This window comes from Micropterus salmoides, unplaced genomic scaffold, assembly GCF_014851395.1.
Source record: "Micropterus salmoides isolate LMB-PRFRI ecotype aquatic unplaced genomic scaffold, ASM1485139v1 Ms_hic_scaffold_10, whole genome shotgun sequence".
NCBI lineage: Eukaryota > Metazoa > Chordata > Actinopteri > Centrarchiformes > Centrarchidae > Micropterus > Micropterus salmoides.
Window position 1 is genome coordinate 16,748,183 of NW_024040041.1, and position 18,270 is coordinate 16,766,452.

An 18,270-nucleotide genomic window follows, 5' to 3' on the forward strand; every position below is an offset into this window, starting at 1 on the left:
ACTCACTATAAACACTGAATATAATTTGGATTTAGCACATTTTTCGTAATGTGCAAATCTCACATTGTCTTTGTCCCTGCAGAGATCATTATGTCTACTTATCTAATATAATATATGATTCAAAATAGGTTTTCTTTTTCACAAGGTGCTAATGAAAGGTTTAAAATGACAGTTCAGTTGATAATGAAATATTATATTATTGGTCTTACCTGGAGCTTCTGTGAATAAGAGATGAGTGAGAGGGTGCAGCACACAATTGTGTTTTCTCCAGTTTCTCACCAATTACTCATGAAATCAATTTTACAAGTATTTCCCTGACCTTTTTCCACAGAAAAAACAATTACAAATCTAACAAGAATTTGATGTTTGTTGTCATGGTAAATTGAAGTTTATTCATAATGGGATTTTTTTTTTGGTCTGTTTTTTGATCTTTTAAGCAAGTTTGAATTATTTATGGACCCACATTAGCATGTGCAAAGTTTAAATTATACACATGAGTGTGTACAGTCACTCAGAATTATCTGCGAGCCTCCAAATGCATCCACTGCCAATTTCCATTTCCATTTCTATCTGTCTATTTTGTGCTCAAGCAAAGTATACCATGTGTGACCCATAAGCACTTTTGTGTATGTTACTTTAATTGCCATAATATTACACATTGTTTCTAATATGTATGGAAAGAATGTTTGAGCAAACAATATGAAACAAAATCATGACAGAATTCCAGGGATCAAAGCCAATGTAGGAGGCAGATAGTACATATGGATGTGTCTTAGTGTACCCTCTGCCCATGTTGCTCTCGTTGCTCTAAGGTAAAGCTCTAATGAATGATTTAGGGAGCTGCATGCATCTATTACATCCACTTGTGAAAAGCCCTGACCTGCAGTGTGTAAGCTCTCCGGAGCATTTACAATGGGTTTGTCTCTCAATTCAACCACATTTCTGGCAGAGAGGTTCCTAGACTGAAGCAACTGAATGTGTGAGCAATGACACAAGGTTGAATTCTTGGTAAAGAAAATACTTGAAATGGCATTTTTATTTTAGTGCATCCATTGGCTCTATCTAGGTAAACAAATAAAAAAAACAGTATGGAGGAAAGACTGTAACCCTGCTGTATTTTGTGTGTATTTCCACAGTATTGGAAACAGGGGGGGACTAAAATACATCAGTACATTTTGGTAGAAAATCAATGCTAAACCCATGCGGAAAAATCTGTGAAAAAAAAAGTTAGTCAACATCAAACAGCAATGCTGACCTTTTTCAGTAGTCAATTTTTATTTTACATCTTTTGAAAAAAGACAATCATGGACATATACAAAGCATTAAACAGAGCATTTTCAAATCTAAAATAAAAAACAAATCATGTGTACTTTTTAAAAGAAATACTAGGTGAGTCTTTTTTTTCTCAAAAAATTTGGGCATTTTGTGTATGAAACTCCTACAGGTTTTTATTATATACATTGTATTAAACAGCTCTTATTTTTCAGCTGTTCATTTAAAATACAGGTCAACAGCTGGTTCCTGTGAAGCTGAAAATGTTGGCAAGAGTTATGTCATAATTTAGATTATATAAAATAGTCAATATAATTAAAATATCATACAGGGTTTTTTTTCAATTTTCACAAAAAACCTGTACAATGACCAAGTAACTTTTGTGATTGTGGTAAGAAAAATGGAAATGTTCCTCTCAGAAGGACCTGAGAGCTAAATGTAATCATTTCTTCTTATGTTCCCCTGTGAAACAGCGTCACTTTAATTTCACTGCACCTGCACCGACTGAATGACTTCAGGCCAGAGTGACTCACTGAAAAATAACATGTTAGATGGAGATGACTGTTTCACTAACAATATACAGAAAAAAAGAGCCAAATTAAAATTAGTGCTGTCAGGTGAAACCTGATATTTGGTGTTTTAATTGACAGTACTAGAACTGAAAAGGTCAGCTACGATTTGAAAATGAAAATAATTAAAATGTCACTTAAAGAAAAGTCAATCTGAATGAGGTTTTCATCATCTAAAGAGCAGAAAAAAACCTTAAACTTTAAGGTATAATTTTATAATCATAGGAAATGCTTAAATGAAAAAAAACTGTGTCATACCTATCCTAAATATTGTAGCTTTAGGCATATATGGCCTCAAAAGAAAAGTAAGAGAATACAGAATTGCAAATAAAGAACATACGTACCACAAACATCTATATCTTTTTCTAAATGTCATGTTTGATGGATGTTTATAATATATTTTAGGTGATGTTGTGCATCATAACCCACATTTATGTGGCAAAACACCCCCTTAGCTACTGTTACTATGCCTTTCAAGCTTTCCATTTTCACACAGCACAGTTTACAATGATAACGAATGCAAATTAATTGGATTTACTTCAAAATTTATAGTAATTTTCACAACAATGGTCCAGTTCTTCTTTTCAGACAAAGACAGACAAAAGCAGGCAGCTGTAGGTAGCTAGCTAATTAAGCTAACATTAGCTGTGTCTTAAATATGCAGGTGGCTACATGCTAAAAAGAGTGAAGCTAAAGCTGCATTTAAAAAAAGAACCCACCACTGATACCCTTTATCTATGCCGTATGGTACAGCCCCATGCACACTGCCCCAACAAATGGAGAAATCTTTAGCTTGATAGTCCTGCCTACCTCATTACTGTTACTAAGCTAGGATAGGAAAATTTCTGGTGTTTTGATAATTTTTATAATGCCCACTTAAAGCAGAGTACATTTTCTAACAAGTAAACATAACCCAGAGGCTCAGCAAATAGACAATATTATGGAACAGAGCTCCTGGACTTAAGTCATCAGGGGTCTTGAACATTGCCCTGAAATAAATGGCTGATGTCAACAAGGGAGTATCAGGTAAGTGGTCTCTCGCTCAACAATCAATGGCACAGACTGATGGTAGAAAGTCCTTGGAGAAAAAAAAACTGCAGTAGCCCATTACAATTGATTCACTTTAAACAAAGCGTCACAGGGCAATGGCTCACTGTTGTTATCTGGTTTGGTGTGTACCGTTTTAGTCCAGTCTTTTTTCATTTTGACTGGTCTTTTGTATTCCTGTGGAATTAGATTTATTAAGTCTTTAGTTTTGATCATGTCTTGCGTGTTCTATATATAAAACTGTATCTGACTTTAACTTAACTTCCATTAAAATGACAGATACAGTAGGATCAACTGCAGTTGGACATTTCAGGTTTACTAATTTTACATTCTATTTGTGAACGTGATTGTCCAACAGTATGACATTCATTGCACTGTAATATGTGTGAAAAAACCCTTAAGTGTGGCACTTCATACGTTTAATAAAGTGTCTAAAGGGCGATTCAGTGTGTTTCACCTAATTTGCTACAAATAGTTTATACTTTATACTTTCCAAAGTATGCAATACCATTCTCCAGATTGATCCTTTCTCCCGGTGTCCACTGACAGCAGTTAAATTTAGTACAATACCAAAATCAGTTTGGAAAAAATGTAACATTGCTTCAAACAGGTGCTGTATCAACATGAACATTTAGTTGTTTTTTTCATTAAATTGAATTTTACTTCCTAATGCAGTTGCAAGAAGGACCCACTTGGTGAGTTCAGGTGCTTGGGGAAAGCTCCAACATCCTAAACTTGAGACACTGCTGCCGAAAAGCAATGTGTTTATGAGATATGTAGTCACAAAACCAGACACCAAACACAAATCATAAGCACGCATACACCTTTTAAAAAAAGATATTGTGAGTTTGGCAATTTCTTGCTTTTAAAAAGGTGCTTTTCTGCAGATGACTCTTAAGTCTGCTATGTTACTATTTAGTACTCAGCACCTAAACACACCAACAAGGAAGAGTTTTCAAAACATTTCCTTCTTTTAGCAGCTATGTGGAGACAACATGAACTACATTGTTTTTGCTGTGGCTGGTTTTCTTTCACAAGGTCTCCAAGTTGATTTAAATATTTCACCAGCATCAACTGAAACCAATGGACATGGAAGGAGGGAAATTAACCTTTCACTGCTTTGGAAAAGCTAAAAGATGCAAAATCAATTGTACTTTTTTGTCATATTAACTGGGTTTCAGACATGCCTATTGTGTCACCTGTGGTTAATCCAAGGTGTCAGGCTCAGCGTCCATGCAGGTCTCCCAGGGGTTACGTGGCATGTGAGGCATGGAGATGAGAAGCAGGGCGCCTCCACTGAGGATGAGCAAGGTGAAGGAGGCACAGGCACAGGTAAAAGACCAGGAGTAGTAGTATTCAATCCAGATGGTCTCATCACTGTCGATCATTCGCTTGACAGACTGGCGCATTACCTCGACAGAAATGATGATGCAAAGACCTGCGTGCCAAAACAGAAAGGAAAAAGCAGATGCTTCACTCGCCTTCGTGGCGATTGTGGTGTCATAAGTGTTCCATCAGGTGCTGTTACAATTCCACATTTCCACTGCAAGATTGTCAGTTTTATTTTAACTTTGAGTCTGTGACAGTATATGCAATGCTAGGTGGGAGGTCACACCTATCAAAATTAATTTCACACTTAGATATTTTAAAATGTCGCCCCAAAGCTACATCAAATCTGTCAGCGCTTGCCACCTTAAATTAGCTGCATAAGTAATATTCATTACCACAAGGAGAGGTGTCCACGATGATGACAATGACATACCCCATTTCAATTTTAGCTGTAACACAAAGACAAGAGTACCATACAAAGCCTGATCTGTGAATCATTATCTGCCATATCTGACCTGCAAAGGCAAAGAACATCCCAGCAGGCCGGAGCAGGTAGTCCCGCCCCTTCCCGAAAGAGAAGATGACACAGAGGGTGCCCAGGATCATGAAGAAAAGACTGAAGATGGCGATGGCTGCTGCTGAGATATTGTACTCTGAGGAGGGGTTTAAGAAAAGGGTAAATATATTTGGATGGATGTGAAAGGAAACAAATAGGGATAGAGAAGACGCAGAAATAAAAAAACAGTGAACAGTGAGGAGGCACGAGTGAGTGAGAAGAGAGGAAGAGAGACGGCAAAGTGGTAGCGGTTCAATATTGATAGAGTGGGTAGGAACATAAGGGGAAGGTTGCACTATCGTTTACATAATAATTGTTTCAATATTGCACTCAGACGAGTTATGACACAGATAATTAGCCTTTAAATTAGCCTCACTTTAAAAACAACAGACATTTATCCAAACTGGCTATAATGCCATTTGCATGACAGATAAGATCCTGCGGGCTTATAACAGGATGATTACAACATCTCTCTCTACCTCTCTCTCTCTCTTCCCGCCTGCCTCCCCTCCTGTCTCTTTGTTAGATAAAGATCATCTACTCTATCCTTCTCCCTAACACTCCAACTGTGATAGAAATGATCCTCGGAGCAAAGCACTCCATTTCAGCCCCCCAGACTGTGTAAAATAACCTTACACTCAGTATCTCAAGTGTAGGTCTGTAGTGTCTGTTTGAGGACTGTTTGCCTGTGTGAGTATGCATGTGTGTCAAAGTCTCTGTGGATGTTTTTATGCATGTTTTTGCTCAGTCATGTTCACTTTTGCATTGTGTGTTATCTTCCATCAACAGATTTTCAGGCAGTACAAAATTTATTTTATTTTTTGTATTTTATTCTATGTAATACTTTCTCCTGGTATATACTATGATTTTCTGTTGTGAATCTATCCTGTACATCAAATGCATGTCTGTCCGTTCTTGGGAGAGGTATCCCTCTTCTGTAGCTCTTCAGGTTTCTTCCATTTTCTTCCCTGTTAAAAGGTTTTACTGGGAGTTTTTCCTCATTTGAATTGATGATCCAAGGACAGAAGGTGAAGATTGTAAAGCCTTGCTGACCTTGACCTTGCTGTTTTTTTCTGCACACCATGTTTCGCTTATATATGTTGTTATAGTATAGACAGTGAATTGAGGTAAAGGGATATAATTCTTTCTCCATAATATTCTGTGTCTTACGTTATGCAGTGAATGTATGATCCTGCCGACGTTGTACTATGTATGAAACACTGTATAATATGTCTTCACTGATTTCACCAAGACGTAACCGTGTTCTATACATCTGCTGCAATCTGAAAAGGATCTGTAATTGCCTGGCTTTATGAGCTGTGTGTTCCCTCGTGCTTGCCTGTGTGTTTGTCTGCGTTTGTCAGAAGCTATAAGGGTCAGCCAGCCAACATAGGAACAGAGGAGCTGTTTCCTGGAAATACTTTGCCACAGCAGGGAAGATGAGAAGATGAAAATCAAAGGGTATTGGAACAGATATCTTTCTTATCTGATAAGATATGACGGTGTGCATGTGACTGAGTATGTGTTTCCTCATTATATTGACAGAAAAAGAAAGAATAAACCAGACAGCATTAACAGTGACCATGTATTTGAAAACTCTTACATGTGACATACAGGCACATGTTGCGCTTAGATTTTGGGATATGTGATATCTGAGCATATATCCACGAAGAAAATGTTTTCCCTGATGAGAAAAAAATGTAACCATTTCTAGTAAAATAAAGAAATGGTTTCCTCCCATTTTATTTTACTAGAAATGGTTACATTTTTTTCTCATCACAGACAGACAGTTTGGTCTGAAAAAAACAACAACCTGGATCTGTTTTAACATGTAGTCTGGGTGGCAGTGAGGAGGCACCCACCTTTCTGGGTCTTGACTTCAAAAACTTCAGCTTCTTCCCCCGAGGTAAAGTGTTTGAAGTAGGAACAGTTTTGGGCTGCAGAGAGAGAGAAGAGGATGAGAGCGAGGGGGTGAGAGAGTGATAGACAGAGGGCAATGAAACATGAGGTGGAGAAAGAGCAGCTGGCTCAGGTTGTATCTGTAGCTCTGTGTGTCTGCACTACCAAATCAATGTAAAAATTCTCTCAATGGATGCAAGAAGGGACCTAACAAATGCACTGAAATTAATGAGATGCAAACTTATGAAAAAAAGTAAATATTGGTTTATTAATGTATTTATTTTAGCCTGGAGTTATGGCTTGGCCTGTCACTGCTAGTTTAGTTTAAAAGTAATTAGATCATCATACATTGTTCAGATCTTAATAAACCGTATGTCTTACATTTCTAGAAACTGTACATCTCTGACTAAAATAAATTTCTAGAATTGAAATTATCCATTTGTATGCTCACAATTTTGAAGCAACATATCATTTCTAGATCTGTAAAGAATGTGCAAGTTTTGCACTTCCTCTTTGGCTGTTTCATCAGATGTACATTCAACACCGCCTCCAAATCACAGCAGTGTTCTGTGCCTTGCTGTCATCCAAAAATAAAATATCTTAAAGTCACTATCCTCCATGTTGGCTGTGTTTACTTTTTCAGTTCACACCCATTTCTACACAGGGATCATACATTTCTGCTTGCTTGCCCAAGCTCTAGTCCTTTGACCACAATTGTCTATATAACTCCATATAGAAAAGCCATTGACGGGAGCCGTCATTGCCCACACATCAATCTATCTATTTGCTGTCTCTAAGGGCAGCTGAGCTGGGAGGGGGGGTTGGAGAGGACGTAAAGGCCAAGTGAGTCCCTCTTTCCTCCACTCACCATCCTTTCTCGCTGAGATTAAATCCATAAGGCAGACAGGCGCTCTCTGTCCACACAGAGATGCACAATGTTTGTGTGCTGGCGTCTGTGTGTACACCAAGCAGTTCTCATTCCCAGATCGTCAAATACAGACGCTTCGTCAACGCCCCTCTGCCGACTGTGTATGTGTGTGTGTGTACCACGAGCTGGTTGTTACCCAGGATGAGAAAGAATCAAAGAGGTAACCTAGCAACAGGCTGCCGCAGGTCTTGCCTAGTCCTATCTATTTACCCATGTAAAGGCATATCAAGAGGAGTGTGTGTGTATGTGTGTGTGTGTGTGTTTGAGGGAATGGACAGGCCGGTGGTAGGGAGAACCGGAGGCGAGGTCACAGTGCAGCAGCTAGAATCTGTAAATATATTATTTTCATTAGTCTTCATGAGGTGTCTTTACCTCTGGGGCTAAGCTAATCTAAGATAATATGTGTTTGGGTGTAGCTATGAGATTTACTCCAGTCTCTATAAAGACTATGATCAGCCCAACACACAAAGACAAGACAGAAAAACCTTTGTTTTATACAAAGGAAGCTTCAAAAGACTGGACTTGGTATGGCTATGGTTATGCTCGATCCCGATGAATTAATAGGGACAATGTAGAGAGCAGTGAAAGAAAATGAGAGTTAACATAGTGGTTAATATTTTTAGGTTGAGTAATTGACCATTCACTAGCTATGGTCTCTACTGCAATCTCTATCAACTCCTGAGGGATACATCTGGCTCTTTAGCTGCTAAAAGCTCCACAGTGTTCACCAGTTAGTCACTAACTGTGTCCGTCTGCTTCTTGCTGCTGAGCAGGTAGTGTACAGTGGGGTTTTTAGAGCTCTTTAGCTGAAAACAGCTGCGACCTTTAAGCCAGTGAGAGTGAACAAATAGTAGAGTTACTGTAAACCAGAGCAGAGCTGCAGACAAATAAGAAATTAGATTAATCGCTGCAAGCGACCCTCTCATATTGTCCCATTGTTTTCACATCTGATAATTTGATACATTTTTATTGTAAAAATTAGTTATAGCTGGTTTTAGCAGCTGTAGCTAGGTAGTGTAAGCTAATTTAACACTAAAACGTGTTTTCTCCTGCATTTCATTCAAAACGCCAGTAAAAGGGTCTTAAATATGCATTTAATAGCCACATACATGATGTAATGGTAAGAGACTGAGATTAAAGCAGCATGTCACTGGCAAAACATAATTTAAAAGATATGGAAAGAAGCAGCCATAGCACTATAATACAGTATCTTAAATAAAAATGAAGTTAAAATGATTTCTGTTGTAATAACCCTTTTTGAAAGCACTACAGAAAAACATACTTGCAACACAGTGATTAGATTTACGCTTTAACGTTTGTACTTTCAAAGGTTTACCTTCACTTTTATGAGAGAAAATGATTTGAGGATGCGGAAAGTATACTGAAGACTTTAGCTAGCATAGGTGGTTTTCCGCAGTATGGGGTGTCGGGTAAGGGATGGATCCAGGCATTTCACATCAGTTACATTGGCAGAATTAAAACTGCTCTCGTAGTAGCATTACAGTATGTTATGTGATTTCAACGTTTCGATTAATTACAAAATGGCAAATAGCTTTTATAGATGACATATATGGGTTCGACTGCAAATGCACAGGCCAAATCAAGCCTAATGTCAGGGACAGCTCAAAAGTCTATTCTTTAAGTTGGTGCTAAAACAGACAGACGCCAGGAAGAGCAGTTGCCCATTTGGGATTCATCCAAATTATTTAAAATTTTTTACTTCCACTGCCTCAGTATGCTAGGCCAAAAAGTTGGAAAACTTTCACTACCTTTTGTTGCCAAGTTCTGCCTTTATGACACAACATACTGGTGGAGTTTGCTGTTACTCTGTTACTAAACAAACCAAGCTGAACTACAATTTGGAAGCATCATAAACAATCACGTTTTGTAATGAATGTAGAACACACTGCTCTGAAATGTTTAAAAACAAATCTTTAACTTTAGACGGTGAGCATTAACTGAGGAAGAGAACATCTGGGTCGTATAATTGGCCTTGCTGTCCTGCTAATGGGGGGATTTAGTTCTGGGGGAGAGTGATTAGAACGAAGTATTGCCTGCCATTTTAGTTTCGCCTATTTCCATTAAACTCTGCTGCCCCCTCCTCTCCTTGATATGCAGCTTCTCCTTTCCTTGCTCTCCATCCTCCTCTTTCCAGCCTTAGACCTGTCTCTCTCTTCCGCCTAAACTTTCTCTTTCATTATTTTCTTTTGCAGTTAGTTTCTATGTCCCTCCTTCCACATTTCCAATTTTATTCAAGAAATGTTTAGAAAAACATGAACTAGCATCAAACACTATTGACTTTTAATTGAATTATTATGGTACGTCTTTGTTTTTACCTATAATGACAAATGCGCATTTGATCTTGAAAATCACTTCTGTATCTTTTGCAGGAGCTACAAGATGGGTTTTTGAGGTGATAGGAGGGGGGGCTGTTCTTTTTCTAGCCACGCAGAATGACCGAATTCTGGGTCAATGTGAATAGGATGGGTGGTGGTGGTGGTACTTGAATGGCTATTCCACAAGGACCTCTGATAACCGGGACACAGCAGCACAGGAGAGTCTTCACGGCCTGATCTCGTATGTGCGTTTATGTGTGTGTGTGGCCTGACCTTTATCATTAAATTCAAAACATTTAGTTTTGACTTTCATCATCTCAAACATCCCATTCTGTAACTGATGGCAGGAGTTATCTCTGCATTTCCTGTTATGTATATTATGTGGAGTGATTCATTCAAATTTTGAACCTGATACTTGTTTTCTGAATGCCAATTGAGCACCACACCTCCACAGTTTTGGCTCTGCACCCAGAGCAGGAACCTGGCACACTACAGAGTGAAAATGGTGGTTCAAGGTGACATCAGTGCTTTTGAGGGTTTGAATTGGGGGCGCAAGAGGAGGAGGACGTTTTATTTTGAAGGTGCAAGTGCTCTGGTGTTAAAATCTTTCCACTGTAGGACTAGAAAAGTGATGTTTGACCACTTGGAAGCTCTAAAACATCTCTGATTATAAACACCTCTTCCTGGCACACATGCACACAAAAGCACCATTTATGCTCTTTATTTCCCAGCCGAGCAGCATGATGTGATCCATAAAGGGTTTGTTTGATTTTTACAGCACTCAAGCTGTCATGCGTCATTTGTGGGAAGCTAATTTCAAAAGTCATTTTGGTTCACCGCTTTGCTACCGTTGTTATGCAACCACACAAACACACAAAAGCAGTGTAATTGCGCCTATATGAAAAAGTGTTTGTGTACGCGCCTCTTGTCGACTAATTCCCCCTCTGTTTGGGAAAATGCAAATGTGTGTTATTAAGTCCAATCACCGCTGCTTGCCGGGGTATACTGTTCGTGAAGGATGTAATATGTTAAAGTGCACTCTCTACCAACTCGGGTTTTTTGCTTGTGTGCTAAACACTTAACCCACAACACACGTTAAATTGAGAAGCAGACAAAGTGACGCTGGTGTGGTGTTGTTAGCCAGTCAGCCACTTCATTACGCTCTAAACTCAGTGGCCAGTGACTTTTGTAGATCTATCAAAAACAGTATTAGAGTTATCTTTGACTCCAGAACCTCACAAGATGATGCATCCTACAACATGAAGGTAAGAAGTAGATGTTAATGATGATGATAGTGGTGATATATTGTTGTGGTATTGTAGGTTGAGTTCTGGAGTATTCAATCTATGGGAAGAGTCAAAATGACTTTTTGATGAAGTCCATGTTAAGAGGCGTTAATGTTGTTAACAGGTTGCCTGGCTTGTTAAGTGCAAACACTGACTCATTAAAAAAAAAACACCTGTGAATTTATCACATGTGAAACACTATCTTACATTTGAAATTTAGACACATAGTGTGCAATCCAGCCAAGCCTTCAGTACTCAGGCACGCTGCCACTCCTGATATCACTCTATCAAGTAGAAAGCAAATGGCTGAAGCCAGAGAGTGGCTGTATTTTTCTCAGGTCCTCTCTGCTGTCAGATCGCACCAACCTGGCAGACTGAATCAGACTGACCTACTGGGTGCCAGCAGCGAACACACCTGTTGAGAAGAAACCTGTAGACGCCTTTTCTCAGTCACTGGAGAAGGACTACCACCTTCGCCTGGTGAGGATGGTCACCGAAACCCATTTTCTGAACAAGAAACTGTCATCCTCACATTATGTGGGTGTACTAGACGGCACAGAGGAATAGGACTTACACACCAACACACTCACAGATCCATTTCTGACAGCACCAGGGCCACAAATGGAGAGAGATGGGCTTGTATAACTAAACTATTGAGCCTGGCGTAGGAGCAAATGGCAGAGCTGCGTAGCCATATCACTAGATATTTTATGGTAATATCAGAGAATGACTCATTTACCTTCATATGACAAGTGTTGAAACACTACTGTGGTTGTGGGAATGTAGCCAAGGGGGTCTCTGACAAAACAGCTGCATATTTCTCACAGCACACTCTGACAGGTGGCAGCAGACTAAGGGAGGGTGGAGCCCTGTGCGCTGAGCTGAACTCCCTTTGCTGCTGGAAGTAAGACAGGTGAGAGCCATCTGACAACTCTAGTCTGTCAGATGGCTTCTCTCTTGTCATCCCTGTCCTTTGCAGGTCGCGTTGCGTTTCACAAAAGCAGTTGGGACTCTGAAAAGATATGACAGTTTTACTGCTGCTGTCAGGTTGTGGAGGTCTCAAATGGATCGTTCATCATATCTGAGTTTTGAGTCGGTCAGCTACAGTATGCTCTTCATACATTCCACAGGTGATTGACCTGTGTACGGGGATAAAATATCTCCAACCACTGGTCTTAACAGATAGAAATTTCGGTCCACATATTACAAAAAATGTTGCAGTGTTTATATTGCTTTCCCATATTTGTATTTGTATTTTTTAACTACAAGTGTACATTTATTATTATCTTTCCATCTTATTTTACATATCTGTATAAATATATACATATGTTTTATGTACATGTTTCCCATGCCATTAAAGCCCCACTGAATTGAACTGAACTGAATTTACACCAAGAAGATGCTCTGGAGGCCCTCGTCACATCCTTATGTCAGGCAGCTGTCACAACTCTTGCCTGTCAGCTCTCTCTCTAACAGCCCTCTTTTTCTGGTTCTTACAACATGTAATACTTGAAACAGTATCACCTCCCCCCACTGAAAGACCCCCTCCGGCTTTGGACACTGTAAATGTGCTCCCCCTTTCCCCGTCAACAGAGGCATCCCTGCCTCTTTCCACTCAAGCAGACTTCTGTTTTCTTCGCCAATCCCCTTCATCCCTCCTGAGTCTCCCAGGTGTACTCTAACTCATGAGTTGAAGCGGGAAGCCACACTTCATTAAGTCCTGTACTGATCCTGAGGTGCTGGAGCTGAAGGCTAAGTCAATGACAGAGTCAGAGTGAAATATCTCTGTTACGCTGCAAGGCACGCACACACAGCCAGAGGCCAGCGAGACACTGTTTACCCCCAGGGCTGGCTCTGTTCTAGAGAGCTTGTAATTAAAGCTACACGGCCATTTTGAAGAAGTAGAGTTTTGAATACAAGACAGAAGGCCTTTGACTGACTTTTTGGGGGTTTACTTACTGTATGTAATGTCATGCAAGAAGCGGAAAGAACTTTTTAAATGGACTTGTAGGTCAAAGATCACTTTTCTACATTTTGACACAGATTCTGCACCAGGCAGTCTCTTCCACTTTTTAGATTTACTTTTTTTATACCGTGTAATTGAGTGAGAGATTGCATTTAAATATTGTGTAAACCAGGGTTTATCAATGGCATCAGAAAAGACTGCTTGAATTAGGTGCATGCATTCTCTTAAGGCAGTCTTGTGTCTGGTTTGATCAAAGCCAACGTCAGTTCTGCTGCTGTGAAACTGTGAGCCACACTGAACAAGATACGTAGAAGTTAATAGCATCTTATGATCTTACATTTTTGTATAGAGAGTCAGATTCTCAGTGCTGACAAATGATGCAACACTTCCTGTTGTGATCTGAGAAATCACGCAAAAAAAAAGGGTTAAAGAAAATTTAGAGGTAAAATGGATTTTATTCACATGTTACATGGAGAGTCCATCAGCCCAGACAGAACGGATTCATGTTTACGTCATGTTAACTGTCAAGCATAGCAGGAAAACTCTTCAATTACACACTTGACTTCAGCTGTTCGACTGTGCTTAATTGGCAGTCTGTTCAGAGACTTCCTCTGTGGAAGATAATGATAGTTCACCGAGAAGCTGGCCATAGAACTGTTCATTCAGTCCAAACACACATCTGTGTGTGTGTTTGTGTGTGTGTGTGTGTGTGTGTGTTTGAGGAGTGTGCCTTTGTGTGTGAGAGGAGAAAAAAAGAGGAAATGACAGACACACAGATGGAAGGCTGAACAAAATTGCTCTTAAGTACAGACACTTCAGCCTCAGACTCTCTTTTCCTCCTTTACCTCCACTGAGACTGTACGATATTGTCAGAGCAACAACATTTTTGGTGTGCCAAGATTTATCAAAAAAAATTTAAAAGTTTGTTTTTTTCTGTTTCTGGTGCATATAAAGGGCTTAATCATGGGCTTAAAAATGCAAAGTGATGGCAAAGACACCAGTTTTGCATAGCTGAAACACACATATGTCAAAGTCAAGAATGAATTCTAACTGTGATAAAAGTAAGTAGACAAATGTGGGGCAGCTGTGGCTCTGGTGGTCCAGGCTGCATGTCAAAGTATCCTTGGGCAAGATACTGAACCCCGAATTGCCCCTGGTGGCTGTTCTGCCAGTGTGTGAATGTTAGTTTCTGTTTGAGCACTTAGGCTCAGGGAATGAATGGTGAATGCAGATGTAGTGTAAAAGCGCTTTGAGTGGTCAAAAAGACAAATACAGAACATTTACATAAAAGATACCACCGTATACAAGTCCATTTTTTTCTGTTGTTTTTGTCAGTTTTGACCTGTATGTTTACATAGATGCATAAAACAGAAATGCAGTATAAAGATTTCTTTACTTTCCACCAACAAAAGTCTATTTTCCCCTTTCTCTGTCTTTCTACAATGATCCACATGACAAACTCCCTTTGATGACAAATAGAAATGTTGAGGCCATACATAAAGTTTGTCACCTTCACGTGTACCTTAATCATGAGCACAGCAAAAAGCAGGTTTTTATTCAACAACAACAGTAAGATCAAGAGCCTCCATACCTCCAGGTAAGCTGATGGGGCCGCAGCCTTTGCCCTGAGGGTCCTCCTCCACAATGAAGATGCTCTTCTTGCAGAGCCTCCAGAGGCCAAAGTGGGCCGCCTCGCAGGTGGCATTGAGCTTCTCCACCCGGGGGCTGAGCACGGCCCAGTGGTCAGTCACCACCGCCGCCAGCATCGACGACATGCCCACCACGATCACCACGGACGTGATCTTGACCTTGGTCGCCTGCTCCTCAAACATGTTGCTGCACCGGTGTGTATGTGTATGTGTGTGCGCGTGCGCGTGTGCGCAGAGTTATGGATGTGTTTGCGTGCGCGTGCCTGTGGTTGCACGTGTGTACGCGTGTACAAGCAAGTGAGATGCTAGTGTGTGTGTGTGTGTCTGTGGAAAGGTAGAGTGTGCGTGAAAAGACAGTCAAGGTTGCCTTTGTCTTGTGTGTCTTCAGTTCCTGGACGTTGGATGTTGACTCCAGAGGTTCCCCCGTCTTGTCTACAGCTTCACTACACTACTTCTGATGTCCTCTCCTCTCTCACTGCTCTCCTGTCCACAGCTCTGTCTTTCTCTGCCTTGTGCCTGGTGCTTGGTAAAACGGGGCCAGATAACAGTGCCCTAGTTTCTACCTCTCTTCCTCTCTTCCTCTCCCTCCCTATTTGCCTCTGGTGGGCTAAGGCCATTTAGCCTCGGGATAGAGATGCACTGGGAAGTGCTTGCACCTATTACACCTATTTGTCAGGTCAAGATCAGACGCTTTCATTTAAAGTTTAGACACAGTGTATTGATTGTGAGTGTTCCAGTTGTGCACAAACTTCCAGCAAGTTTCAACAGTGCTATTCGATATTTCATTGCCATGCCAGATACTGATCTGATCTGATATCAATCTACCGTTGATCGGGAACATTCTCTGTCACATCTCTTTTATAATCTTATGCAGTCCGATTGTTTTCCAGCTCAATTGTCTCGGGCACTGTGTGTCAGAGGACACCTGGGGGGGAGATTTCCTTTATTAGTTGTTGTCTGAATGTGCTGATCTACTTACCCAGCCAATCAGCAGTTAAGGCTTGAGACAAGGGTCCCAACTGATGCCAGCAGCTGATCCAGATTCAGGAAAGACAAAAAAAAGGGCTTATAGGAACTTTAAATATGCTTGGCAGCACTGTAGAGAGAGTTGTTGATTTTTAAAAACATATTACTATATATATTTCTGTGTTTAATGAATTAGCCCATATGTTAACTTTTGAAGATCTAAAAAAATCAAACAAGTGGCTGTGACGTACTGCAGGCTGCACATGAATGTTTGATTCCTTTTTATAAACCAACATCTTAAGACTTTAAATTTTATCTTTAATGATATATTTAAATAATAATCTGATTCGGAACACAAATGGTGTTGACGGCTTTACTAAAAATTGATATCACGCAATTTGAGGATGGGGGAAAAAAACAGCAAAAACCTGCCACATCTCAAAGGCACAATCAACCTTTTCCCTATGAAATACTTGAGTAAATGGGCACGCTTTTTATAAACCGCAGTGCCCCACTTTAGACAGGACTCTGGCCCATTTTCAGCTCTGACAACGCTCAAGCAGCTCTGGGTTTTAAACACAAGAAATGGCAAGGCATTTAAAGAGCTAGAGGTAAAGAGAAAGTCTGTCAAGAGAATGCAAGATACAATGCTGAAACGTGTTTGTGTCTGTGAGAGTGTGAGAGTGTAAAACAGAGAAAGAGAGGTTGTGGATTGTTTGTATACAACTGTGTTCATGTATGCAAAAGAAGCACCACAGCATTATACTTTTTAGAAAATGAATGCAATGTGCTTTCTGTAAACCCCATCAGTAGCTAACTGAACCAGGAAATTGATCATTAAAGAGAAATCATCTCACTCACTAGCTTAAAAGATACCCCATGCTGAGGGGGTTGAGAGGAGATGAGAGACAGTTGTGTTCATTATCAAGTTACACCTGGCTGCATTTGCAGCAAAAGTGCCTTTTCTCCCAGAGGACAAATCCCTTGCTGAGGCTGTGAGTGCTGCCGCTTGTCTCTAAGAGTGTAATAATAGTGTCTTTCAGTGAAGCCTGTCTTACTGGGTGACCCTCTGACCTGTTTCATTTGCTCACGGTCCCCTGGTGACTTGCGGAGAGACCAAACACCTTTCAGCTGCACAGTCTCCAAGCAACAGCCACCAGTGTGGATGACTGTGGCAGCATGTCATCAACGATATCAGTGTGTCATACTGGAAGGATCACCTCATGACTGCATTTGGCAAGAAGGCACCTCACCTGTGACGGACATTCGCTGGATTGCCATCAACATGACCAGGAATATTACTGGCAAGCTGTCAGTGCTGGAACTGTTAGAGCAGTGAAACATACAAAATCACATCTGCTGAAATCAGTATTGACACATCTAAACTCAGCAGTGATTAACAGCGATTACAGCTGCCAGCTTCCCTTGTTAGACTTTTCATTCTAGGGTGAAAAACAACATTTACTGGTGGCTAATTTTACACATAGCAGAATAGATTGCACTGCCTTCAGAGGGACCCGACTGTATTCATTTGCTAATGGCAGGCAACATTACTCAATCTAAATTAGATTACCCATGCCCCGAGGCCATTTTTATGAGGGTCATAATAATATTCTTCTCTAAAACAACGGGATCGGTGATGCCGTCCGCAATCATTTGACCCAGCAAAAAGCTTTAGCTGTCGATCTACATGAAGCAGGAGGTCAGGTTATGTGGGACGGTGAATTGTGAGTTAATGAGCACACATTGAAACGAAATGAAATTAGGTGGAAACTACAAGGGGCTGATGTAGCGGTTGTATGGCAACATCAGTTATTACTGTCAAAAGATAATTTCCCCAGCTAGATAAACAGCTCTGTTTCCCTTTTGTGCCAAAATTAAATCTCACCAGCATGATTACAAACTGTATATCAGACAGGGCAATGTAGTTGTTCTCTCATATGAGGCACGCCATACCTTACTGCATATGCTTATCTAAGTAGTGGTACTACTAATAGAGAGTGATCTGTGCTTTTGAACTATGCAAACAGAAACTGCAATATAGGTGATATTCTGCTTTACCTTGCTGGTTCATAGCAGACCAAACACAGAGACCTTCAAAAAGCAGGAACAAAAAAAGAATTTATTACTGTAACATGGAAAAGCATTCATTCTTCCTTAAGAAGTAAAAACATGTTAACTTAGCAAAATAATTGAACTGCTGTTCTTTTCTTCAATATATATATCTTCAGTATATTTATGAAATTCACACACACATTGAGAATATAGGGGTTCTTTACCCACTTACTGATTCAACAAGGTGACTGTTGGGATTTTAAAAAAGGCTTTATTTGATCAGGTGGCATCTCTCTGAGCAGCTTTTTAACATTTTGATCGAAGAGTGCTGCCATCAGCAAGATGCCAACTGAGACTCCGTGGTTGAAATGGCTCATAGCTCACTCTGAGATGACAGTGATTCAGTGTTATG

At 40.2% G+C, this 18,270-nt stretch overlaps 1 protein-coding gene across 1 annotated transcript; it reads right to left on the bottom strand.

Annotated features, from left to right (window-relative positions):
* Window positions 1–1,262: 1,262 nt before the first annotated feature.
* Window positions 1,263–15,335, bottom strand: cacng1b (calcium channel, voltage-dependent, gamma subunit 1b). The gene is made up of 4 exons (XM_038699421.1): window positions 14,780–15,335; window positions 6,636–6,710; window positions 4,733–4,870; window positions 1,263–4,326 (listed from the first exon to the last, which is right to left on the bottom strand). Exons 1-4 carry the CDS (start codon window positions 15,018–15,020, stop codon window positions 4,094–4,096), a joined length of 687 nt encoding a protein of 228 aa, XP_038555349.1. The 5' UTR covers window positions 15,021–15,335; the 3' UTR covers window positions 1,263–4,093.
* Between the last annotated feature and the right edge of the window lie 2,935 nt (window positions 15,336–18,270).